The sequence below is a fragment of the Phyllosticta citriasiana genome, assembly GCF_038021145.1.
Source record: "Phyllosticta citriasiana strain CBS 120426 chromosome Unknown IWZ02scaffold_9, whole genome shotgun sequence".
In the NCBI taxonomy this organism is placed as follows: Eukaryota; Fungi; Ascomycota; class Dothideomycetes; order Botryosphaeriales; family Phyllostictaceae; genus Phyllosticta; species Phyllosticta citriasiana.
In genome coordinates, this window is record NW_027117286.1 from 974,106 (window position 1) to 1,001,294 (window position 27,189).

At 41.7% G+C, this 27,189-nt stretch overlaps 2 protein-coding genes and 1 non-coding gene across 3 annotated transcripts; 1 reads left to right on the plus strand and 2 right to left on the minus strand.

Annotated features, from left to right (window-relative positions):
* The first annotated feature begins 9,449 nt into the window (after positions 1-9,449).
* On the plus strand, positions 9,450-11,334 carry IWZ02DRAFT_456256 (uncharacterized protein). Its single transcript, XM_066767842.1, has 3 exons — positions 9,450-10,184; positions 10,241-10,333; positions 10,383-11,334. Exons 1-3 carry the CDS (start codon positions 9,701-9,703, stop codon positions 10,877-10,879), a joined length of 1,074 nt encoding a protein of 357 aa, XP_066621293.1. The 5' UTR covers positions 9,450-9,700; the 3' UTR covers positions 10,880-11,334.
* A 1,046-nt stretch (positions 11,335-12,380) lies between these two features.
* On the minus strand, positions 12,381-15,198 carry IWZ02DRAFT_470608 (P-loop containing nucleoside triphosphate hydrolase protein; the record flags this gene model as incomplete). Its single annotated transcript, XM_066768810.1, has 5 exons — positions 12,381-13,742; positions 13,791-14,399; positions 14,476-14,583; positions 14,640-14,801; positions 15,178-15,198. 5 exons carry the CDS (start codon positions 15,196-15,198, stop codon positions 12,381-12,383), a joined length of 2,262 nt encoding a protein of 753 aa, XP_066621294.1.
* Positions 15,199-15,999: 801 nt separating this feature from the next.
* Positions 16,000-16,102, minus strand: IWZ02DRAFT_t87. Its single transcript has one exon. It is a non-coding gene; the product is annotated as a tRNA-Phe (tRNA).
* Between the last annotated feature and the right edge of the window lie 11,087 nt (positions 16,103-27,189).

Consider the following 27,189-nt stretch of genomic DNA (forward strand, 5'->3'; position numbering starts at 1 on the left):
TAGTAAGAGGATATTATTAGTTTAAAGGGAGAAACGAGTATAGGTAGTCTTAATAAGTAGGAGATAGTATATTTAATAAGAGGGTTATTAAATTATTAGTTATAGGGTTACGCATTAGCCTTATTAGGTTTAGTGTTATTCCTATACGACGGGATAAAGCTAATATATCGTAAGTAGTAGACTACTACTCCTAAAACTCTATTCTAGCTAGAGTAAGTCTAGCCTATTAGATAAAGGCTTTATAGACTACTCTATTAAGTTATTTAGTAAGGCTGTTAGCGGGCATCTCTTTAGTTAGATACTACTAAAACTAAATAGAGCCATCCTAGTACGCTTAGCGTAGCTAATATTAATGGATATCTACATGCTAAAGAGATGTCTTTAGTTTAGAAAGATCTTTAGTAATAATCCTAAGCGTTTATTAGTTATTATACTAAAGGATTAGTAACGAGTCTAAATATAAGTAGAGATTCTTAAAGAACTACTTCTACTAAACTATTTTAGTCCTAGCGTAAGAGAGCGATAATAGTTTAGCTTTAGTAGTAGACTTTATAACGGTAGTTTAGCGCGTAGCCTTCTAGTCTACTAGGCTACTAAATAGTATAAAGATCTATCCTTTAGACGACTTATAAGTAGCTATATCATCACTAAATAAAGCATCTAAAGCTCTAAAGAACTCCCTATATAGGGCGCTAAGCGCCGCTCCGTTTAGCTATCTATATCTATACCGTAGGCTAAGTATCTTAGTATTAAGTAAGTACTATAGGACGTGATTAGTAGCCTTTAGATGAGCCTTTATAGGGTTTATAAGGTGTCTAGCTAGCTAGGATGCGGTAAAGGTAATATCTAAATATATAGTAATAGCTACGAAGTTAATTAAGCTAATATAGCCTTAAAACGCCTTAATCTCTTTAAGCGTAGTAACATAGTCCTTAGGTATAGATAGGTCTAATCCTACTAGGAGTAGTAATCGTAGAGGCTTAGTATTAAGTTTAATCGCGTACTAGGTAGCTATCTTCTTAATATACGCTTCTTAATCTACCTAAAGGACCTGCTTAGCCCTATTCCTAGTAATTTTCATGCCTAAGAACTAGTAGATAGGGGCTCCGCTAGTAATCTTAATCTCCCTCTTAAGTTTAGATTTAACGGCCGCTATATGCGCTACGTCTTTACGAAAGTAAACTATATAGAAGTCATCTACGTAGAAGAACACGTATATAAGACTATTAGTAAAGAGATACTTAATTCCTAGTACTTATTTAAAGCCGAGCTTCCTTAGGATACTCGTAAAGTAGGTTTACTAGAGAAGGGGAGCCTCTTTAAGGCTATATAACGCTTAGTAAATCCTTAATACTATACGGCCTAGGCGTTTAATTCCTTCTAGAGGCTAGGTATATAGCGCGTATAGGAGTCTAGCATTTAAAAAGGTGTTAATAACATCCTATTAGTTATACTCCATGTTAAACGCCGTAATAATAGCTATTAAGGCATAAAAGATTCGTATAGTAAGGGTAGACGCGTACGTCTTATACTTTATGCTTTATAAGTCTCCTCTTACATAAAGGCGAGCCTTATAACGCTCTAGGAATAGGTCCGCGTTTAGCTTATATTTAAATACCTAAGTAAGGGGTATTATTACTACGTCTAGTAGCTTCTTAACCTACTTAAAAGTCCTAGTATCTATTACCTTCTAAAACTCCTTATTAATAGCGTCTATAAAGAGATCTTTATGTAGATAGTATAGCATTTACTTATATCTACGCGGCTCTAGAGGAAGATTATTATAATAGAGTACCGCTTATGTTATAATTTATATAGCTAAGGCGAGAGTAATAGCTAAGGTAAGTAAAGGGTAGAAGCTTTAGTTTAAGAGATTAACTAGATGAATAGTTAGCTTATTATTAAGTCGCTTTACTAGGTACTTAGGTTCATCCTTAGCTAAGCATTTAATACTAATAATAGGTAGGAACATGCTATCTATATTTAGTAAGAGACGTAGTTTAGGCGTTATGTTTAATATAAGTAGCTAATCCTAGCGCGTTAGCGCGTCTATATTAAGCGTATAAGGAGGGATCTTATTAATAATACGTAGTTCTCCTACGTTATTAGTAGGATTTAGCTTCCGCGTTACGGGATCTATAAGAGTTAATAGGGGATTTAACGAGTCTAGAACGCCTTACGGTGCTATAGGGACGTCTTAAACGGGAAAGATTAAGTTATATTAGAAGTTATCCTAGTTAATAGGGCCCTAATCTTCCTAAAACGGCTTATTTAATAGGAGCTTTTAAGGGTTATAATGGGGCTCCTACTAGTTAAGAACTTTCTCTTATATATTAAAGAGTCCTAAGGCTAAAAGCAGCTTATAGAATTAGTCTAGTAGGTAAGAATTAAGTGTATTTAGTGCGTTAACGGCCTATTAGTCCTCTAGCTAGCCTAGGTAATATTATTAGCATTCATTAAAGAGGACGTTCCTAGTCCTTACTACCTTATTTAATAATAGGATCTAGATTTACGTAATTATTATTAAATCCTAGCTGACTAGGTATCTAATATTAGCGCGCGACTCTAGCTTATAAGTCTTACCTAGTTAGTCCTTCCCTATCCTATAGATATACGCCTTATAGCTAAGCAGCCTAATATGAGTAAGATTTAGCTTACGGCTAGTAGCGAGCTTAAATAGGGTTTTCTACTTAAGTTACTATATTAGGGAGTGATTAACTAGATATACCGCTATAGTATAAACTTCTAGCTAAAGGTTCTCTAGTAGATTAGCGTGTAAACGTAGGGAACGTACTACCTAAATAATTACCTCCTAGCTCTCTTAGCTAGATCTTATACTAAAGTATATAGCGCTATTAGCTTAATCTTAGTTTTATTATTAAGAACTATTAAACGGAACTCTAAGCTAGCCTTTAGCTTATTATCTATCCTTAAGATATAGATATCTCGTCTAAGGGCATAGATAAACGCTACTAGCTTATTCTATATCTTTAGCTAGTATTTAGTATTATTTATAGGATATGAGCTTATAAAGTGTACTCCGGTCTCTAAGTCGTACGTATAGAATAGGTATAGGTCTCCGTTATATACGGGCGTAAAGTATATAACATCTACTACTATCTCTCCCTATAGGGTAGGGAGATAGGCTATAGTATACTAGTTATTTATTATAGAACTCTTAGATCTTACGTACACGTTATACTTATTTATACGCGGTATATTCTTAGGTAATAATGTAATAGCTACTCCCTCTATGTTATACTCTAGGTGTTTAATTCGCTCACGGCCGATATAGCTAAGGAGGGCGTACTAGGCCGGAGATAGAAGAGACCTTATTAGGTTTATACTATAGCGGGTAATAGCTAGGGTAAACGGTATAGTTTTATAAGCTTACTATTATTACTAGTCTTAGAGGGTTATAGTTTAAAGATCTTAAATAATAGAGGTGTAAGCTTATTACTTCTATGCTTTAAGGACCTAGTCTACTAGGAGAGGATTCCCTTATTTATTAGCTAGCTAGTTAAGTATCTAAGGTGTTTACTAGGCTAGAGTATTAATTAGGAAGTATAGGATACATCCTTATAGCTAAGAGAGTTAAAGTAATAGATCTCTATTATGGAGTATTACGTCGTCCTATAAATGCTAAATAAAGCCGGCCTTTTTAAGGCGTCCTTTAGATATAATATTAATGTAAAAGCCTAGGATATATACTATATTATAGAGGTTTAGGTTATATAGGTAGCCCTTAGTATCCTTTATACATAGTTTAACTCTCCTATATATAACTACTCTAATCATCCTATTTCTAACATTAACATCGTCGTTTAACGGAAGTCTTATTAGTTTAAAGCTTACGTGAGAGTAGTAGTTAATAATATAAAGATCTAAGCCTATATCTAAGATCCATCCCTCATCTAGCACCGTTTATACTAAGTAGTTTTATGGGTTTTAGCTAGAGATAGTAACGTATATATTCCCTTTACGTAGTTTTATAGTTATAGATTCATCGTCGTCTAATAGTTTAAGGACCTTAGTATTATTAAACTACTTAGGAATAGCTCTCTAGCGAGGCTTAGCCTTAAGTTAGTCTACGTAGTATGATAGTTAAGCCTTCTTCTCCTTTAAGCGGTTATTTAGTAGCTTACATTTAGCCGGGTTAATGATATTATAGGCCGTACGCGTAGGGTACTACTTATCATCTATCTTCCTAGTTAAGTCTCCGTAGGGACGGCCTTTAGATAACGTAGTAGAACCTTTTATCATCATCTAGTCTACGTTACTTAAAACGTCTTAGAGGACCGCGGTGTTACTACTATAGCTACTTATACTAAAGTCTTATCTATATACTAAAAAGGTATTAATAGCGGTAGAAAGATTAAGGTAAGCTAATAGGAGTTTCTTTATCTAGAGAGTAGATGTAGCCTACTTATTAGACTTATAGATAGCTTATATAAAGTACTTAACCATCCTACCTACTTTAGGAAGCTTTAAATCCTCTATGCGTTATTAGAGATACTCCTATTCACTTACCTAATTTATAGGGTCTTATATCCTTAATCCCTTCTAAAGCTATCTTAACTCCTTTAAGAGTATCTTCTTCCTATAGTTACTTATTAGTGTGAACCTATCCTTTAGGGCGCTTATCCTTTCCTTAATTATAGGTTTTCCGTGAGCTAAGCGTTTAGTAGTTAGGGAGTAGGTATCTATAATCTTATTAAGGGTAAGGTGCTTCTTAGTAGTAAAGTCCTTATATAGTAGGAGGAGTAGGGCTTATTATTTATAGGTTTTAAGGTCCTTTTTATTAGTAAGGACTAGTCCTTTAAGGAGTAGCTCTTAAGGCTCTACTTTAGGGAAGAGGGTAATAAGGCTAGTATATTTAAGTAGATTATATTAATTAAGGAGGGAGATAGTCTAGTTAAGCTATCTATCCTAGTCTTTAGCTATATTAAGAATAATAGTAGTATTAGTAGCTATAGCGATTTTACTAAGGTATAATACCTAGAAAGTTCTTAAAACTACCTAATCTAGAAAGGTACGAGTCTTTATAGGGTAGGGTGCCCTAATATTAAAAACTCTATATTTCCTATAGGATTATCCTAATTAGGTATAGTGCCGAGCTTTAAAGTATAGCTAGGAGGGGGCCTACTTAAGTTACGCGGCTCTAATTAGTTAACTAGGTATGTATTAGTAATTCTAGGCTTATAATAATTACGGATAAGTAGGTACATCCGTATACGTAATTAGTTATGTAATAAGGGGAAGATATTATCTTATTCCCTATAACTATCTACTTATATAACTACTTTATATAACTAGAATTAGGTGATTATAAACGTGTCTTGTTAGTTTTATACCGATATCACTACTACTACGCCTTAAGAAATATTGAAGACATCGTATTGAGCACGTGTAGTAGAGTCGTCTTGGCGCGATTCAGGTTGTCGTTTGTGAGAGGGAGACGGGCAGGTCAGCGCAGCGCTGGTTGGTTGCCCTGCTCGCCCTGCCGTCTGCAGTCACTGAAGCAAACAAGCAAGTAAGCAAGCAATGCGACGCGGAGTACTTGACTACATCTTCGTTGTCTTTGAACAATGTCATGAAACAAAGGCAAGCAGATGTGCTGGGACGAGCAACGCAACAGCTGCCTTATTCTTCGTCTCTTCCATCAGTTTTGAAATGGTGGGCAGAGACGGCGATGGGCATAGTGGTGGTGTCGTTGTTGCTCGGCTCTCGTCACAGCAGAGGCCGAGCGGACTATGTGAACGGGACTTGCCTTCCATGCGCATGGTGGATGGATGGATGGATGATGGGCGCGTTTCGTCATCTCGCGCCGCTGTGGTTGGTCGCATTCGACTTCGTACTCGAGTCGTCGTCGTGGGTCCGTGGGAGGGTCCTGAGAAATTGTCGTGTTTCCTTCCGTCCGGGCGGGTCGCACTCTCGTTTCTCTCAATCGCAGCTCAACGTCGACTATCAGGCCTATTTTTTCTCGTCCACCTCTCGCGCTTCACGTCCATCTCATCTTGCCTTGCCCCCCCATCGATATGCCCGCCATCAGGCAGGCTACCGGCGTACGAGACGCTGACCAACCATCCAACTACCGTGCGCACACACCCAAACCTGCCGTATTCGGTTACGTGGCCAAGGCGGGCGCCACACCCGTCGCCGCTAGCCCGCAACGTGCTGCGGCGGCCGTGTCTTGGACTGACTGACCCCATGTGGCGCCGCGTGTCTTTTCTTGTCTTGTCTTGCCTTGCCTTGGCTGCTAAGACAGCTTAAGGGGGTGTTTTTCAGGGTTTAGTGGAGCCTGTCTTATCGAGCTACGGCGGATGATGGGAGAGGTTGTACATGTGGACGTGATGCTGGTTTCTGCTTGGTGTTGTGTGCGGTACATGACTGGGTCGTCAAGGACGGCGACGACGCATCCGACGCTGGCTTTCTTCCTGTTATTGGTGTTCGAGAAAGCCTGGGCAGGAGGTAAGCTTGCAAGCAGGTAGGTGTATGGCACTGTGCCTCTCTGCCAGCCTTTACTCGTACTATCTGCCCCTTTTCTGTCTCTTCCTTTTTCAGGGCTGCTCCTCGGTGCAGCCGCTACGCTACGACCATTGCCAAAGCGTACGAATCTCTCCTTTGTGCAAGTTGTCGAGTTTGTCGAGTCAAAGGGGGTTCGTCTATATTGCAGTCAATGCAGTGCGCCATGTTGAACACCTACCAGCGCATCATCATCTGTGCCGTCGTTCTGAGGCGTGGACAACTCACCGACGTCACGCCTTTGATCTTTGCTCCGCATTTCCCTCTTATTCTGCAGCTGTTGTTCCTGCCATCAATCTTTATTGCCCAAAGTGCTCGCCTCCGAGTCGCCCCGTTGCTGCCAGGTTTTGGCGCCGTTCAGCTCGAATGGCGGAACCTTTCCGGGGCAAAGTTGACATGCATGGGCGTGAGTGGAAAGCCTCCTCGTCGACAACATTTGCAGACATGCTATCCAAGTTTGATCTGAAGAAGCAATCCAGCGCCGGCGTTCTGGCGTTGCGCCGCGCGCCGTCGCCCGTCCAGCGGCTGGCTGGCGGGTAGCATCCTGGGGCAGTACCAACATGACACCACGACGAGCGCGTGTGGAGCATTCCAGACGGCCAACAGCTAAGGTAGCAGTGTGCAAGGCTCGTTGCCGCCAGCTTTCGCTCTGGAAAATGCCAGAAGTCTGCGCCATGGTGATTCAAAGGGCGACTTTGTCCGCGAACCACGTCCGTGCGTTGGTTTTTGCCGCCGCTGCCTCGCCCGTTTTTTCCTTCTCTTTCCTGGCATTATAGCTCGCGCCTAATTAGCTTCTGCGGTTGTTTCGATGTTGTTCAGGTGTGGTGATGGCTCAAGTTGGTGTTGAATGGCTGTTTCGCGTCGCTCGCTGCGCGCGCCCTCGACGCTTCGCCGACTTTCTACATCGCGGTGTCATGGTCAGCTTCTATGTCTAAACACAGGTGGAAGACTGATCTGGGTGTGTTTTTCTTGGTTTGTTTGCGTGCGAGTGCTTCGGGGGCTGCTGCGGGTGAGTGGCTAAGTCGTTGCGATGCGCAGGACCACGAATACTCCTCAGCTGCTCGCGCAAGAGGAGCATGCCACCCACGCATACCAGCCTTTCTTCAAGTAGCTTGGGTAGTACATGACTCAGATTTCTGGATGCCGCAGATCTCTAGTTCCACTCGTCAGTGGAGCGTTTGTCGCTTTGCACCTTCTTCCACCTCGCAAATTTCTGGCATTACAAAAGCAGCTCACACAATTCGAAGCCCATGTAAGTGGAGGTTGTAGTTTTCTGCCTTGGTTTTATGACCATGATCAGGTGAGATCAGTCAAGTCCAAGTCCTGCTGAGTAAAGGGTCGATGAGCATCCCAACGTTTCTCATCAACCATCCTGACTGACGCCCTTTCAGCAGCCGTTTTCCTATCGACTGATTCGCCATGATGCCGAAGAGTTTCCTTTCTAATGGAGCCAGTCAGAAATCTTGCATGATGAACTTATCGTGCAGGTTCTGGCTTGCCTTTCTGTTGTCGGATCTCTGCACACATAAGAAACCGTGAAACCGAATCAACTCCCAAGCCTTATCGCCGGTTCCGATGTAGTAGGTGATAATATAATGTTCCGAAACAAAGAGGCCTTTTCAAAGGATGTTTTGCTTTTCGCAGACCAAATTGACATTGAGGAAGTCATGGTAGAATCCGAAACTTTAATAGAGTAATCCGTTAGCAGCTTGTTTGAGAAGACTCGACTTGATTGACTTACGAAGACTCTGAGACTGCCTCATTGCGAGAGCCGAAGTGCTCCCACGACAGTCTTGCAACCCGGGAGCAGTCCTAATTCCTGCCCTTGCCCTTGCCCTTGTAGGGCGAAGAACTGCGGTGACACGCCCAAGGAGCTGTCTTGTCACTCTACGCCAGTGTGAGTCAAAAGCTTGTGAGATAACTAAAGTAATGGAGGTACCGTACCTCCTCCTGGTCCTCTTAGTAGCGGGTGACATGGGCGCAGTACATTGAGCCATCAGTCTGGATCATGAAGATGTTGAAATGCAATGTCTGATCAGAGCGCTCGGCATCGCTGTTGTGACCACCATCCCTGATACCAGGTCAGCATTTTCAAGTGACCTGTTTCTAGGGCGTCAAACTCACATGGCAACGGCTTGAACAAGCACCACCCTGGGGTCATTATTCTTCTTGATCATGTTCATGTGCTTGTGGACTTCGTCAGTGATGCGCTGACGAAAATCCATGCAGTTCTTCTCGCGGACAACCAGACTGCTTTGAGATCCTTGCGACTGTCTCGTGGACACGCGGACCTCGATTCCCTTCGACGTAGTCCAGAGATGCTTGGTTTGCTCCATGTCTGGGCGTTGGGTCTGAGTGCCCTGAGGGACCTGTGGCTTGATCTGCTGGCAGCAGTACTCACTGACAAAGGATGCTCAATAGCCCCTCTTCAAGACCTATGGCCATGCACCTATGATCCTAGATATTGGCTTGCCCCCGATGAATCAGCATCCAGGAAGTCTTAATATTTTGCTTGTCTGTGTGTTCATGTAGCCAAACACTAGAAATTCTAAAGGCTTCATGATAATTGACGGACTTACTTGCTGACAGATCAAATTTTGCCCCACATGAAGTAAAATCCGTGAGCAAAAGATAAAAGCGGCTTTGAAAAGAGGTGAGAATGGTACTATCTATATCCAAATCATACAATGATGTTTTCCAATTGAGGGCGAAGACGAGGACTTTCACAACGATGATATAGAAGTTGTTAGAACCTTTGTCACTGCTTTTGCTCTGATTATTGCAATTGATGGCGATGAATGGTCAATCAATTGAATGAATTGGCGAGAGACTAAGTAAGGATCCAGCTAATAGTCGGATACAAGCCCTGACCAGTCAGGCTTTGCCATTAGGCGCTCGCAAAGCTTTCTTGTCAGAATTTGGCACAGCATACATACTGTTCCTCTCATATAATTCATATTTCCAAACAAAAACTGTCAATGTTGTTGCAGTGCCTGCGCGACTATTTGTCTTTGAGGGTTTGGTTTGTTTGCCTTATGATTCAGGCGACCGTGCGACTATCGCCTGACACCTGCGCTAGCCGCTAACCCGCAACACATCAACCAACACCATCCCACAGGTTTTCCACAACCACCGCCACACCCCTTCATCTCAAAAAGCTGGAGCAACTGCCTCCATGAATTCGTTTGCTGCTCCAGACTTGCGTATTCTTGTCGGAAGTCAGGTCCTTCAAAAAGGCATGAAACTCGTTGGACAGAGTGGGTTGAATTACTTGCTTACCGACAACCTTGCTGATTTTGAACGAAATGTTTGGATCGCCAAGGACGCATACAGCAAATCGCCATCCTGGTTCATCGTCAAGCAGCCAAAGTGGCCATACGCCAACAAGGCAGTTTCCTGGGCGGCAGGCCTACGCCGATTTGAACAAGAAGTGAAAATGAACAAGATCTTCAAGGGCGCAAAGTTCATCCGTCAGCAAGTCGACACCATCAAGCCCACTAGCCAGGATGATCCACCCAGGGTGGTTCTTGAAGCAATGTGGGATTCAATCTGGCGCGTTGGCAGAGCGAGCATGTTCACGCGCCAGGAAGTCAAGGCCATCATGAAGACGACTCTTCAGGCACTTCAAGAAGTTGAGCAGAAGGACTTCATGCATGCTGGTACCATCCTCTCGAAATTTCTTTTTGCAATGCTGATGCTGACTTTACATACTCAGATTTGAATATGGACGACATGTTCATCAATGCCAAAACACTAGATCGATGCGACCCCGCGCAATTCATTGCCAAGATTGCCAACCCAATTTCGTGTAAGAATCGTGCACTCCATTGCCCTTGTTCAAGGCTGACATCGGACAGTGGTCAGGCCTAACCGTGTGTATGAACCCAAGAAGCTTATCGCGCACCCCAACAACGCTCACGAGATTTTGTTCGGCAAGCCTGCAGGCTTTCCAGCGCACATCTGGACCTGGGGCATCATCTTCTGCCACCTGCTCGAGTCTCGCTCTGCCTGGATGTGTGATCGGGCTGATTCCATGGACGGTGACAGACTCCTTGAAGGCAGGCTCGACTACCAAAGCCTTTTCGAAGGCCGAGACAAGGTTCGCGACAAGCTTACGGCCGGCTTCAACCTCAAGCAGTGCGAATACTATGCCGACTGCGACTTGCCGAAGCAATCGCCCCACGAATACCCTGGCTGGAAGGAGCATCTTATCAAAAAGGGCTTGAGGGACGATGACATCTGCTTCTTGGACTGGGTTCTGGATCCAAATCCCGAGACGCGCCCAACATCGGAGCAGATAATGCAGAGCGGCTTTCTGGAGTGGAGTGAGGAGGAGAGAGAGGAAGACCCATAGAGTAAATTGGCTTCTGACTTGATCGCTCTCTACTATCAGCCCCAAAAAAGCTCTGGAGCCAGACAAGTATCGAGAGCAACAAGAAACACACACGGCGGGCTTTCCACTCAACCGATGGAGCCAAAGTCGACATCCGATTCTTGGAATCATTGAGCATGCAAAACGAGAAACACGGCAGATAGGGTCCCCGACCGAAGGTGCAAAAATAGACGCTTCACTCACCACCCGCCTCGACCGAAGCAGCCAACATGACCTTCAACTCAGGCGACCATAGCGAGCACAAGGGAAAAAAAAAAAAAAAAAAGGCACATAAACGATACGCTCAAAAAAAGTCTTCCTGTACAATGATACCCCAGCCCCCAACCCCCCATCCAAGCACAGTGAGTCTCCAAAAGAGATCCGGTTCATTAGATAGATTTCCGGCGCTTGCCTAGATCATAATACCCCGTCTCAGCTCTTTTCAGTACAAAGTTCGGTTTTCTGCTTTGCGTTTGCGTTTGCGTGCTGTGCGCTGTGATTGCGGTGCTTGATTGATGCGGAGGAAGCGCTGCGCTTCTGAAGCTATTGACGACTGTGGATATGTTTGAGGATTGCGGCGGCTGGTGAGTTTGAGCGGCGAGCGTGCCTGCAACGCTTTGTGACCAAAAGGCAATGCAAGATCCATCCTTCCTTCCGCGAATGCCCAGCCTTCGCTATGGCTGCTGTGTTCCATCTCCTCCCACCTGCTCCGCCGCAAAACACCCTACGAAGGTGCGTTTTCGATTGCCAGCAGCCCCGTACGTTGTCCTTCCTTCGCTCCGCTGCCCTTTTCGGAATATGACACTCAAATACACACCGTGGCTTCACGTCTACGCGCGAGAGCATTCCAAGGCCGCCACACAAGAAAGAAGATCGGGAGAATTTGGGCCATCTGGGTGTCGTTGCATAGCTGGACAATGGTGGCCTCACTATGCGTCGCAACGGCTTGATCCAGCCGCCTGTCTGCTGTCAACATGTCAGCGGTGTTTTCACACAATGGTAGAGGTAGGGCTTTGACAGCGAGCTGTGGGCGCATGGCAGGGCAAACGGAGTATAATCTGCCGCTTGATTTCACGCGGTCAGTGACACAAGAGCAAGTGGCAGCGGGAGAAGGGAAAACTGCGGGTTCCCTGGGCTCGTAGCATCTTTAGCCATGGGCGAGCAGAGTAGGCAGCGAGGATTACAAAGGGATTATAGTCGTGTGATGCCGTGGCTCGAGACAAAGAGTCAATTCGAGACATGGTTCAAGGAGCCTGCCTTAGAGATACGGAATTCCATTATCTCTACCGTGTGCTATCCATTTTCCCTCTTGTTTCGTTCGCGCAACGTGCATCAAAACGCAAGGATTATGGTCTTCGTCGATCGCTCGAATGTGCACCGGGGCTAGAATCAGAACTCTTATGCCTTTCTCCAAGTCGTATCATACACATGTAACTCGTCCATCATCAACGCAAGGATGGAGGCACCCTTCAGTCGCTCAAGTCTAGGCCGTAGCCTGGAGCAAGATCTTCTTTCCTTTTTCCAAGTCCTCGTACTCCTTCTGAAGCTGCTCACGGCGACGCTTATGCGAAGGATCCTCGCCGGCAATCTCCTCAAGTTCGCCGGCTGTGAGACGGCCAACGAGGGCCGGAGAGAAGAGCTTGAGCGGCGTACTTGGGCCGGAGACTAAGTGGTAGCAAGCCGCCTGCATGCAGACGTTGTCAACGATGCGCTTGAGCGCTACCTTGTAGTAGGCCGCCAGAATGTCCTGCAGGTCCTGGACGATATGATCAGTGTTGGACATGGGATGGCTTTTGCCCAAGTCGTCCAAGCGGACAACCTTGTCGCCACTGCCAGGGGTACTGCTGTTGCCAAATTGGGGACTCATTTGAATGGCCTTGTCAGCAACTGTCATTCGCATCCTCTTGCTACGGCGCTTCTCGAGGTTGTCGTTGAAGTAATGATTTCCAGTTTCAGGAACACCAAAACGCTCAACCTCAAGGATGAATTCTGCTTGCCAAAGGGCCTTCTTGTAACGCTCAGCGAGTTGATCCATCAGCGCAGCGAGGAGATTACCACGCAGCTTTGCATCTGGGCAGACGACAGTCAGGAGCGTCTTGACAAAGTCATGGGTCACCGCAATGATGTCGCTGATGTAACCAAAGACAAGTGCAGACCAGTTTTCTGATTGTGCCTTCATGGTCGTTGCGAGGACAGAGGGGTTGAAAGTCCCCATCTCAAAGCCACGGGAGCTCTTGTAAATGTTCTTCATCCACTCCGCGATTCCTGTAGGCTTCGGCCATCCAAGCTCTTGCTTCTCATACAGCAAGTCATCAATCTCATCGGGTGTCTTGTGCTGACGGGTCGGACATAGCTTGAGCTTTTCGGACGACCCGAATACGAATGGCTTCGTGGGCGCAAGAGAGGTGGCTCCATTTGTGGACGCCTGGGGTTTCGTCGCAGAATTGAAAAAACCAACGCTGCCGAAACCGTTTGTCACGGGCGCGGGCGGAGCATGGAAAGGTCCATTCCCATTACTTGCGGTCGGATTCTGAGGAGGATTGGAGCACTCGCTCTCATCGGCGGGGTCCAGGCTGAATGAGTACGTGTGGCCGTAGTCTCCAAAATCCTTGGAGAAAGCATCGTTGCGATTGCGCACAGTGGTAGCAAGCTTCAAATTCGGGTACTCGCTGAACAAATCATCGCCGTTGTAGGTCGCATTGACCGCAGCCTGGGCCACATATTGAAATTGCGTCGCCATGTCGATGAGAAAAGCGCGTTGCTCCTCTACCGTGGCCCTTCGAGGTCCCAGAGAGTCGAGCTCAGTCTTGCAGTCTTTGAGCCGCTTTTGCAATTCCACCTTCACCTACAGAGCTTTAGCCTCAGATACCAGCGGATGGAGTTAGACACTGACCTTAGGAAATTCGTGACGAATATGGGCTTCCAGGATTTCCCGAAGGCGTATGCGAAGCGCGTCGACACCAACTTTGTACATCGGGAGTTTGTTCCAAGGAGCAGTGGAGGCGAAAAACTCCTCCTCAAGCTTTCTGCGGTTTGTCGATCGGTCCCCAGCCTGGGCCTGGCCAGGATTCTTGAGGATGGACCATCCCAGGCTGAGCTTGTGCTTGCGACCTTCCACAAGGTCGATGACGGACGACTCCGCACCTTTGTCGACCAAATCCGGTTTGGTGAGGACGCCCAGCGTCCGTTCTCCTTCAGGGTCAACCGACTTCGCCGTTTGGAGAATGGATTGCGTGGCAATGTCGACGTTGGCAGGGATGACAGCGAGCAGGACTGAGCGGGAGTTTTTCATGTACCCTAAAACCATCCGCTCCACCATCTTCATATCCAACTCGGTCACGGGCGGTTGTGGGTTCTTGAAGACGCCGGGGACATCAATGACACTGAAATGCTCCTGGTCGGGTCCCGCGACGTGAATGCTGAGAATATCCTCGGTGAAGATTTTCTGGCCGTCCTTGAGCTTTGTGCCCGACTCCGTCGAAAGTCCCATCTGCGCATGCACCTATAGACGTTTAGTTATCGGGTCGCTTGTTATTGGGGTGAAGACCAGCTGGCTAGCTGTCTTGAAGGAGACATACCTCGTGCATGATGCTCTCAAAGGTGGCTTGGTCGAGCCTCTTGATGTCCTTTTTCCAGGACCTCACCTTCTCCGCATGATCCGGGTCGCAGCCTTTGCCTGGAACAATCTCGACTGAGATCCTTTGGACTGCATCGCGACGAAAGGTGATTTGAGTTGCGAAACGCGTGCAAAGGGCAGGTCGGTAAGGCTTTCAAGGACCGAACTCTTGCCGCTAGACTGGTCTCCAATAACGACAATCTGAGGCAAGTCGATGTAATTGCCGATGTTGCAGGAAAAGAGCTTGTCAATCTTTTCCAAGATGACCGGGTTGGCCAGAGAGCCCGACTTGACCATGGTTGATGATTCAGGCGATGCGGAACGACGAGTGTGGAGAGGAAGAGTTTCCATTGTGTCGAGGGAGTAGCGGAAGTTTTGTGGACGCGTCGTGCGCCTGGCTGCAACGGCGAGGAAGGCGCGGGCCGGCGTTGGTGGTGCTTCGACAGCGCCTGCCTTGTGGACGTCGTAGGGCTGTCCCCGGATGAGCCTTGGAATCGACAATCGTAGCACGCACGTAAGAATCTGAGAGCGAGACAGATGGCAAAATGCCCATTCAATTGGACGAATTCTAATCGAGAGAGAAGGAGTGATGCATTAGTGGAGGTGCGACGCGAGGTTTTCGCACGCGTCTGCGCCAGTCCTGATGAGGCAAGTTGCAAACGACTTTGCTCTTACTTCCCATCATCTCAGCACTTGCTTACGGATGGCTGTGGCGTGTGCGAAATTTCCATCAAGGTTCAGACTCTCAACGATAGTCTCCAAACACCATCAGAGAGGCCACGACCTCATGGAGCTGGCGCTCTCAATGGAACAGTGTAAAGAACGGCAACCTTGCACAGGCACAAAAGCTGCCCTCGCCCTGCCTTCTCTTGGTCATTCAAGCTCGCAGAGTACTTTTACTGGATTCCAGTTTGCTGACTTCTGGACAGAAAGCTGTAAGCTGTGCTGAGCGAAGCACAAGGCCCAAGAAGGACTGCAACCCAGCGCCGGGCTCAAACTTCGATGGACTGGGCCGTTGCTCTGCAGCGGTTCTCCCTGGCAAACTCTCTCCTCTCCGAAAAGTCTACCAGAAGCAGCCCGCTGCAGTGACAGGCTCGTATATCAAAGAGGTGGTAGACAGCGTTTGCTGAAAGAGCCGGACGAAAAGATCGGGGATCAAACGCCGCTAAGCGCTTGCTCGTGGGCAACTAGGGGGCAGACGGCGGACTCTGGCAGCAAAGAGACAAGGCAATGTCCATTGACAAAAAGCGAATGGCGCTCTCCATGCAAAGCGCACGCAGCCCTTCCAATGCCCACGAGAAGCAGCGTTGTCGACGTCCCCACAATTGTCGACGTCCCCACAACCTCGGCCCAGGGACGCACGCTAACGGAGCGGCCCACGCTCTTCCCGGCCACGCTCGGCCACGAACGAAGCACCAGCCAAAAATTCAACCGACGACCACAACGTCCGGCCTATCGCGGCAAAACGAAAGGGTGCAAAAGAAGATGCAGCTTCTGTGGATCGAACACAGTACCTCCAGATACCGCACAGTGGCTTCTAGGCTGAAGTGGACTTCAGTCTGGCGCTCTCCCAAGTGAGCTAAAGCTGCGACATTGTAAAAGCAGGCTTAGAAACATTAACTATGAATAATGACAGTACGTAATTATTAATTGATTGATTGATTGATTAATTAATTAATTAATTATTTATTTTACGTCTTACTAGAGCTATAGGCTATCTAAGATAGAGCTATCTATAGGGGATACTATATACGTTTATAAGGTAAGTAGAAATACCCGGCTAAAGAATCTTATATAATAAAGTATAATTCTCGGTATAATATCGGTATAGGGTTATTATAGATAGATAGTTTATCTAGACTCTTTTTAGGTAAGGGGGGGCTAAGAACTAGCCTTCCTACTATTATCTAAGTAGATAGGTAGTATAAAGTAAGAGTAAGGAAAGAAAGAGGGACGGGAAGAAGATATATATAGAAAAGTAAATATAGTATAGGGTAGTAGGTAAGGTAGATTATATATATGCTCTACTATAGCGTTCTAGTACTATCCCTAATAGCACCGTTTTTTTTTTTTTTTAGTTAGCGTTATATAATACCTTTCTTAGCACCTATAAAGGTAAAAAAGGTGGGTAAGGTTTTTAACTAGCAGCGTATATCTTCTAGCTAACTAGTATAGTTAGCTAATACTTATTATAGAAAATAAATAACGCTAAAGAACCTAGGTTTAATCTATATTAATGTTACTTATAATTTAATCTAGCCCTATTACTACTATTAGACGACTATATATTAACATTATTACTAATAATAGAGCTCTATATACCGCCCTAGCCTAGGTATACTATATAGATAAATAGCGTTAAGCCCTTACCTTACCGCTAAATAGTTATCTAATTATTATTAGGAGTAGGAGGATTTAGCTAGAGTAGTTATAGAGTAGTTATCTAAGCTATATTAATACCTTTCTAATCTAGAGGGCTAGGGTCTTAGTAGAGGCTCTATATAAGGTAGAGGAGGGGTATAAGCCTAGAGAGTATTAGGTAGATTATAGATAAAGGGGTCCTTTCCTTAATTATCTTTAGTTAGAGGGGTTCTAGGGTAGTACCTATAGGAACTATAAGTAGAGGGATTATGGAGCTTATTATTCACTCTACTAGTAGAGATTAGAATGGATTCTCTCCTCTTCTTTTTACTCTTCTTTTTTCCCTTAGTCTACTATTTACATGTACTATATCCTAGTAGAAACCTTCGTCTAACGTATGAATTTAAGTATGAATTATTAACCGATATCTCCTTAGAACAGCTCTCTATAGGGTATAGAGGCTATTTTCCTACTATTATTATCGTACGCCTTACGCGCTACCTATATAGCTTCTCTCCTAGTAGAGCTATAGAGTAGGTAGTCGCTAATAAGGTATTATAGTATTTATCGGGCGGTATTATTATAGCTATAATTATCCTAGTCTATCTTACTAAACTATACTAGGTAGGCTCTAAAGTAGCCGTAGTTTAGTTTTAATTAGAAGTAGGCTAATACTTCTAGTTATCTATACTTAGGGAGTTAGATAGATATCCTTAGTATAGGTAGGATGTTAGAGGCCTAAGAATAAGTCTAGACTGTTCTAGACTCTTCTAGACCTCTTCTATTACTAAGAACTTATTCCTACGGGTTCTTTTAGATTCTAGCCCTTATTCTAGATTGTCTTATTACTAAGGCCTAGAATCTTCTAGTCTAGATTAATTAGAAATCGTCTTCTATTAATAGAAGAACCTATTACTAATTACCTAGAGATAGAACTCTCTAGAATCTATAGGTTCTTCTATATAAACACCCTTAGGTAGCCTACTAGTTAGTCCTTTAAGGAAGTTCTCTTATAGTAAAGAATCTACTACATTCTCTACTATAAACCATCTACCATACGGTATATAATAAAGATATTACTTATCTTTATAGAATACCGCTAATAGGTTATGAGCCCGGCTAATAGTAATCTATAGATTACTATATAGCTTGCCTTATAATTTATAAGTAGGATTTTACTTCCTTCCCTACTTATAAGAAAGAATATACTATTCTTTCTATACTAGACCGCTCTTATAAGTAAGGCTTAGTAAGACTATCTTAGTGGATAGCTATTAAGCTAAACTTATAAAGAAGTCTAGGGAAAGCCTACTTATTTATATAAGTAAGGTATTTTTTAGGGTAAGGACTAGTATCCTAAGCCCTATCCTTAGGCTCTTAGCCTATCGAATTTTTCCTAGGACCGTTAGGCCTATATCTACCTAGGATTTTATTCTAGAACCTTCTAGTAGTCTAGAATAACCTTATTCGCTACCTATTCTTTACCTTTCTCCGCCTTTCTCCGGATTTCCTCATATTTCTATCAACTATGTTGATATAAGGTATGGCTGTGCGGCCTCTATACCATATTAGGCCTAAGCGTTACCCGTTTATACTAGTTCCCGCTAGTGTCTTGGCACGAGGAACACTAAAACTTCACGACACTTCGAAACGTTTTCGACCCGCATCGACCCGAATACTTTGCTTAGTAAGCAAAGTAGTATACCGTTTTGAAGAGAAAAACTCGGCGGACAAGGATCTGAAATCAGATTCCTTATATCTCTACTCCCGGCTAAGTTATTAGAGAAAACATCGATACTCTAATAATCTCCCTACTTTCTATTAGGTGTATCAGGCCCATTAGCACCTAATAAACTTCAAGACTTCATACACTTATAGTTTCCGCTTAAAACTATAAGTACATAGAGTTTTATACTCTAAAGACCTCTATAAGGTATAAAATCTTTAATATACCTTAAGAAAGAAACATCTTCTACTAGGAAATATGGGAAAAGAATTCCCTAGCATTCCTAAACTTAAAGGCCCTGAGAACTAGGAGTCTTAGCAATCTACTATAAATGATATAGTGATTATAGAAGGGCTAAAAGCCCATCTAGACTCTAAATCTTAACCTAAAGTAGAAGATCCTACCTAGGAGGTTAATAATGCTAGAATAAGGACTTTTATTAGGACCTCTATAGATCCTAAACTTTATTCTAGCATTACCCATTATAGAACTGTAAGTTCTATGGGAGAAGCCCTTAGAAAAAGATATAAATCTAAGGGACTTTCATGGGAAGTCTCACACTTTATAAGGCTACTAAGCCTTAAAGATACGGGAGATATTAATACCTAGGTGGCTAATCTATTAGATGAGATAACCCTATTATCTCAGACTAAGATGGCCTTAACGGAGAGGTAGAAACTAGGTATATTCTTTAGTAATATACCTAGTAGCTATTCTTCATGGAGCGCCGTAGCCCAGCTAGGGCTAAAAGAAGAGACTACTCTAGACCATCTTATAGAGCGTCTAGTAGAAGAGTCTCAGCGCCGAGAACTAGAAGAAGAAAGTAATACTGCCCTTATTACTATAACTAGTAATAAAGGGAAATCTTCTTCTAAAAAGAACGCCTCTACTTATAATAATAAGAGTACTAAGAAGTGCTCTTATTACAAAAAGAATGGCCATCTAGAAAAGGACTGCTATAAAAGAGCTAGGAATTTAAAGGGTAAAGAAAATAATAGTAGTCCTACGGATTTAGAGGATACCCTATACATTACGGGTTATACCTCTTATTTTACCGCGGGTCCTGGCCTAAATAACTAGATTCTAGACACCGGCGCTATAGCCCATATGTCTAGACATAAAGATCTCTTTACTTCTTTAAAAGAAGTAAATTTACCTATAAAACTAGGTAAAGGAGAGATCTATGCTAAAGGAATAGATACTATACCTATTACCTTTAAGTACGCTAATAGAAGGATAAATCTAACCCTTCTAGACACTCTCTATATCCCTAATTTATCTATAAATCTTATCTCTATATCTAGGCTATATACACATGGTATATATCTAGATATAAAGAACTTAAGACTTATAGATAAAAGAGAGCAGATATATGCTAAAGTTTTACTTTAGAATAACCTATTTATACTACCTAAGGTAGAATCTGCTATAAATCACTTATATATAGCAGATTTAAACCTATGGCATAATAGGTTAGGGCATATAAACTTAGAAGTTCTTAGGGCACTACTACCTGTTAAGGGTAGTAAAATAGACTATTCTATATGCCCTTTAGCTAAATCTAAGCGTACTATATCTACTACACTAGTAGCGGTCTCTAAACCTTATAAGAAGATAGGTCTAGATGTCATAGGACCTATTACTCCTAAGGGAATAGGGGGATACACCTACTATATAGCCTTTATAGACTATTATAGTAGGTTTACATGGGTATTCCCCCTATTTACTAAAGGAGAAGCCTATAATAAGATAGTTTACTATCTTAAACTTATAGAGCTGCATGGTAAAGTCTAGTCTTTAAGGCTAGATAATGGCCTAGAATATGGGGGAACTTAGCTAGATTTACTAGCTGAAAATAAAGGAATAACTCTAGAAAAGAGTTCTCCTTATAGCCTAGAGTAAAACGGGCTTATAGAGAGGACACATGGGTTAATAGATACTATTACCCGTTGCCTTCTCTTAAATTCTAAGATCCCCCTTACCTTCTGGCCAGAGGCTATTAAAACCGCCACTTATATTCTAAACCGGACCCCTAAGAAGTCCCTAGAGGGTATTTCGCCTCTAGCCCGGCTAAATATAGCTGAGGGCAGGTCTCCTACTATAAATCTCTCTTATATAAAGACTTTCGGAAGTAAAGTCTTTATAAACATCCCTAGAGAAAAGTGTACTATATCCTCTAAGTATTCTCCACGCTCTAGGCCTGGTATATTATTAGGCTTTAAGGGGGAGCATATTTATAGATGCTGGGATATAGAAAAACAAGCTATTATACGTACTAGGGATGTTACCTTTAAAGAGGATGAATTTCCTTCTCCCTATACTAAAAGTATAGAAGATAAGGAAGATATAGACTATACTAAGCCTATATTTCCTTCTTCTATAACTAGCCCTCCTAATAAACTAAGATCTAGGTCTATAACTACTATAGATACTAGTAGGGAGGAGCCTAGGAGAAGTAAGCGCCTTAGAGAAAAATCCTCTAAGGAATCAACTACTATAGAGGCTACTATTAATAGCCCTATAGAAGAAGTACCTCATCCTCTTAGAGAGACCTTTAAAGAGGTTAGAATCCCTAGTAGTAGCAGCTATGTTACTATAGAAGGCCTAAGTAATATAGAGAAAGATATCTCTTATTACTTACTCTATAGTAATAGGGAACCTACTACTACTAAAGAAGATGCCTATAGACGCCTTAACTAAGGTACTTATAAAGGCTCTCTTTACTAAATTCCTCTCTATTACCCTGCGTAATAAGTTAGGGGGAGTGTTAGAGGCCTAAGAATAAGTCTAGACTGTTCTAGACTCTTCTAGACCTCTTCTATTACTAAGAACTTATTCCTACGGGTTCTTTTAGATTCTAGCCCTTATTCTAGATTGTCTTATTACTAAGGCCTAGAATCTTCTAGTCTAGATTAATTAGAAATCGTCTTCTATTAATAGAAGAACCTATTACTAATTACCTAGAGATAGAACTCTCTAGAATCTATAGGTTCTTCTATATAAACATCCTTAGGTAGCCTACTAGTTAGTCCTTTAAGGAAGTTCTCTTATAGTAAAGAATCTACTACATTCTCTACTATAAACCATCTACCATACGGTATATAATAAAGATATTACTTATCTTTATAGAATACCGCTAACATAGGAAGTTATATATATATAACCCCTAGGATAGTGTTATCTATGCTTCCTAGTATTATGTAGTATATATTATCTATTCTACTATAGTTCTTTATTATACGCGCATCCTAAGGAGGGTAGTACTTAAGTAGTTATTCTCTAGGGTTAGCCTAGCAGCCTTCTTTATAAGGGTATCTACTTATAGGTTTCCTCTAATCCCTATATAGCCTAGGGCCTATAAGAAGGTAAGACTACCTTATCTAGCTATAATTAAGTAGCCTATATCTATAGCTTAAAGTTATAGACCTTAACCTAGTAGGTTAGACGGGGTTTAGAGGCGGTATAGTATAGCTTAGTTATCTATATATACTATAATCTATTACCCTAGCTATTTCTAGGTAGCTAGCTCTATAGCCCTTATAAGTGCCTCTAGTTCTCTATTATATATAAGCTAGTATAGTCTAGTATTTACTCTATATCTTACTACTACTCTTATACTATCTTATTAGGTGTTATACGCTATAATCCCTATACCTACTCTATTTCCTTTTAGGATAGATGAAGCGTTAGAATATAGGATAACTACTTAAGTTATATATCCTATACATCTAACGTGTACTTAGGCTTCTTTTTTCTTTTAGAGGTAGCTAATCTTAACTTCGTACGGCGTAGTCTTTTTCTATAGGGGAAAGGAACCATGCTTAATTAGGCTTTTAGTACCTATTACTAGGTCTAAAATTATATTCTATATATGTTTAAGTTATGTCTAGCGTCCTAGTATGCTCTCTAGTTTAAACTTATTAATAATTATACGTACTAGGTGTTAGTAACTAAGTTTAAAGAGTCTTATAGTGTACGCTTAAAGTAATATGTTCCTCCTAAGGTAGGGGGGGAGAAGGCCTACTTTAATTTCTATAGAAATAATTAGGGAGGTGTAAAAGGCTCCTAGGATTTAGTATAGTCTACTATTTTAAAGTATTCATCTAAGTATCTTAGAGCTACTAACTTACTAGAAAACTAGGGACCTATAATCTACTATACTTTATACGTAAGTAAGGTATAGCTATTAGACGGTAGTAGGGGATAGTCTATGTTATATATTAGCTAGCTATATAAGTCATCCTAGTAATTACTTTACTTAGGCATTTTAAATTATCGTATACTACTAGAATAATAGGTATATATTAAACTATATCCTAAGCTGTTAGATAAGTTACTTTAGCTTTACTATACGATCTCCTAGGAGCGTAATTATGGCTACCTTAGCCTCGTCTAAGCTTATAAAATAGATAAGGTCTATTTTATCTTTATTAAAGTTAACGGCATACTAGGTTCTAAGTAAGAAGAGCTAGGTTACTTCCTACTAGAGGATCCGCGTATTTTTCTTCTAACTCGTTAAGGAGATTATAATTAAAACATTATTAATGTATAAGAGGAATCTTACTAAGCGAGAGGAAAAGAGCTTTTATATATAGATAAGAAATAGGATTAGGGAGACTAGGCTTCCTTAGGGGATTCCTAAAACTATTAGATAAAGGTCTTCTTATTAGCTATTAAAGAAGGTCTAGAGTTATTAACTACTAGTAAATATCTTTACCTATACTAGGAGGGAAGTAGGGAGTCTAATTTCCCCTATTATATATAAAAGCTAGTTATAGGCTATATAATTAAAGGCGCCTTATACGTTAAGGAATAGGGTTAATATCTTATACTATGCCCTCCTCTCATCCTAGATGATATGTATAAGGATTATTACTACATTAATCACTAACTTCTATAGTCGTCCGCCTATTTAGGATAGGTATAGGAGGTAGGTAGCTTCTATAAGCACTCTAAGACGTTTTACTATAACGCGTTTAAGAACTTTTCCTAGATAGTTAAGTAGGGAGATAACTCTATATACTTTTAGGTCTACGTAATTAGGTTTCCCTAGTTTCTTAAGTATTACTCCTACTACTTCTCTCTAGCATTCTAGGTAGTATCTATACGTAAAGAAGGTTCGGTATACCTAGGTAAATTTTCTAGGAGAAGCGTTATTCACCTTAGTAATCATCCTTTAGTAGATCTAGTCTAGCCTAGGGGTAGTGCCTTTAATCTTATAAGAGTAGGCATACTATACTTCCTTATCTATAAGGGAGGGCTAGTCCTATAGCCCTTCCTTATAGTTTATCTAGTCGTATAGGGGGACGTATAGTAGTAGGGGGAAGAGTTTCTAATAGAAGGCGGTATACTTACCGTTATATAATGATTAGAGTTAATCTTAAAGGTTATATATCTAGGGGATCCGCTTAGATCGGGTTAATTTCATATATACTATTACCTTATAGATAGACTAGGGTGTTTCTTTTATGAGGAAGTTGTTCTAGTACTCTTATTTTACCTACTTAATGGCCGTGTTATACGTATTCCGTGCTTATATTACGGTTTCTAACCGTTTACATCCTTAGATAGATCCTATAGTTAAAGCATCGGGCTTAAAGTGCCGATTCTCCGTATATACTCACTTAGATTAGTACTTTAATCCTACTATCGTAAGACTAGCTCACTACGACTAATCATTACTATGAAAAAGGAGTTAACTTACGTATCTATATCTTAATCTCCTAACATTTAATTAGTCGTTAATAGATAATAGAGTAGTAGTAGCTAGATAATTAGGCCGCCTAGTAGACGGCCTTATAGTAATAGTAGTAAGATGATTAGGCTGCCTAGTAGGCAGCCTTATAGTAGTAGTAGTAGGGGTTACCCCTAGATAAGCAGGCCTACCTCATAGAATAGGCGTACTAATAGTAGTAGGAAGCGCTCCGCGCGTAATAGTAGAACTAGTAGCTATACTACTAACTAACCGCCGGTCTATTAGATCCTAACGTTATTTAGTTACTATAGTAATAGATGGCCTACTAGGCTAATAAGAAGGAGCGTAAACGCTAAGTAGGTAAACTAACTAAGATCTTACTAGAGATGCCTATTTATAAGGGTGATAGGGACGGACTAGACGCATAGATAGATATAGTTCATAATAAGATAAGCCTAGACTATACTAACTACGCGCCGAAGACTTAGTTATTTACTATCTAGGCTAAACTCGGCGGTAAAGCCGCCTACTAAATGACGCCCTAGTTTAAATAACATAGGGATAATCCCGGTATAACCTTTAAGTAACTACTTACGTACCTAGAGCTAATCTACGGTGATCCTTACTAAGTAGTAAACGCATAACGCTAGATATATACGTTATACTAGTAGGGAGTACTATTCTAGGAGTTTTTTACCGAGTTTAATCGGGTCTTATAGTTAGCTAGGGGCGATGAGTAGCCGGATTTAGCTAAGATTAGCCTCCTAGAGAATATACTAAGCCGTAAACTATTAGCCTAGATAGTAGGGTTAGCCTTAGGAGGAGAGTCTTAGGACTAGTATATAGCCCTTCTTACCCGAGTTAGTAATTCCATAGAGAGACTTAGAAATAATAATAGCGGTATATATAACGGCGGTTACTAGGCTAATAGCCGATTCCGTAAAGGCAGGTTAATAGGTTAGACCCCTAGTAGTACCGTAATAACACCGTAAGGACGGTTAAATTAAATAAGTACCGCCCCTAAGGCTATAGAATAGGAGCCTACTAGTCTAGCCTACTTAGCCGTCTAGCATGCTAAGTAGGTATTAGACGTAGAAGTAAGCCGATAATATATATCTAAGCTCTATCTATGTTATAGTAGTAACGCTTACTTTATTAGTAAGTGCCTATATAAGCCTACTCATCCTCCCTAGGCTATAGTAGTCTAGCTATTACTAGAGGATGAGACTAAAGACGTTAAGGAGCCTGAATTAGGAAATAAGGAACTCCGGCTATAGTCGCGGTCCGGAGTAAAGTTACGAACTAGAGGAGGTTAAACGGTAGGATTATAGTCTATTAGTATAAGGCTAAGCGGTATATAAGGGGTAAATCCCTACTAGTATTAGCGCTAGTTAATTAAGCATCCTATACTAGAACTCTTATTAATTTAGGGAGTAAACTATATATAATAGTAACCTCCTAGTTCATGACGCGTATGAACCTCCTAGTCTATAAAATTACGCCTATACTAATACTTAGACTAAAGAGCTTAGGATGGTTAGTAAAGATAGTAATAGAGTTTACGCTTAATTTAGGAGGATACTTAAGGATAATCCTTACCTATATAGTACCCTAACTCCCTAATAGTATTAAGTTACTAATAGGAGCACTATAGCTCCGCTAAGAGAGGGTCCTACTAGACCTATTAGCTAGGAGCCTTACGTTTAAAGATACTAGCCTAATAGTATAGGAGGAGGAAAGATTAGAGGTTAAGGATAGAGTCCGCTTTACTTAGGCTATCTCTACCCTAGCTTACTAACTACTTACCTAATCGGTAGCTAAATAGCGGAGAGAATACGTATTTATAGCGAGTCTTACTAATATTAATAAGGCCTTAGTAATAAAGCTAGTTATTAGTAGTAACGAGATCCGTTACTATCTACCTAAGTAGATTAGTAATAAGTACTTACCGTTATTTAATAAGGCTCTCGCGGATTTACTCCCTCCTAACTAACTAGGAATTAACTATAAGATTAAGCTGAATAAGCTACCTAATAGGAAGGACCCGGACCCCCCCTAGGGACTACTATACGGAATAAGCCGTAAGGAGTTACTCATCCTACATAAGACGTTATATAAGCTCCTAGAGAAGGGGTTTATATACGTAAGTAGCTCTCTAGCCGCGGCTCTAGTACTATTTATAAAAAAACCTAGTAGAGGATTAAGGTTTTATTGCGATTACTAAGCTCTTAACGCCCTAATAAGGAAGGACTATTATCTACTCCTACTAATTATAGAAATGTTAGCCCGGATTAGACGAGCGTACTAGTTTACTAAGCTAGATATAGTCTTAGTATTCTACTACGTTCGTATTACTAAAGGAGATAAATGGCTAATAGCCTTCTATACCTAATTTAGACTGTTTAAGTAGTTAGTAACGCTGTTTAGTCTCGCTAATGCTCCTAGTACCTTTTAATAGTATATTAACTAGGTGCTAAGAGAGTTCCTAGACGATTACGCTTTAGCCTACATTAACGACATTCTAATCTTTATAGAGGGATCCTAGAAGGAGCATCGCTACTAGGTTAAGATAGTAATAGATCACTTACTTATAGCGGGCCTCTATATTAATATTAGGAAGTACGAGTTTAAGGTCTAATTAATAAAATACCTTAGCTACATTATTAAGGCCGGATAAGGAGTATATATAGACCTATCTAAGGTTAAGGTAGTAAAGAACTAGGCTAGACTAACTACTATTAAGGCTATATAAGGCTTCTTAGGCTTTACTAACTTTTATTATCATTTTATTAGCGGTTTCTTAGAGATCGTAGAACCTCTTATTAGGCTTACGCAAAAAAATAAGGAGTTTAGATGGGATGATAAGACTAAGAGCGCGTTTAAGAGGTTAAAGC

Excerpts from the sequence above, each read along its gene's own strand:
- IWZ02DRAFT_456256 (XM_066767842.1), top strand. The coding sequence starts at position 9,701 with ATGAATTCGTTTGCTGCTCCAGACTTGCGTATTCTTGTCGGAAGTCAG. Across the intron at positions 10,185-10,240 it reads GAAGGACTTCATGCATGCTG|ATTTGAATATGGACGACATG; the intron begins GTACCATCCTCT and ends TTACATACTCAG. Across the intron at positions 10,334-10,382 it reads GATTGCCAACCCAATTTCGT|TGGTCAGGCCTAACCGTGTG; the intron begins GTAAGAATCGTG and ends GACATCGGACAG.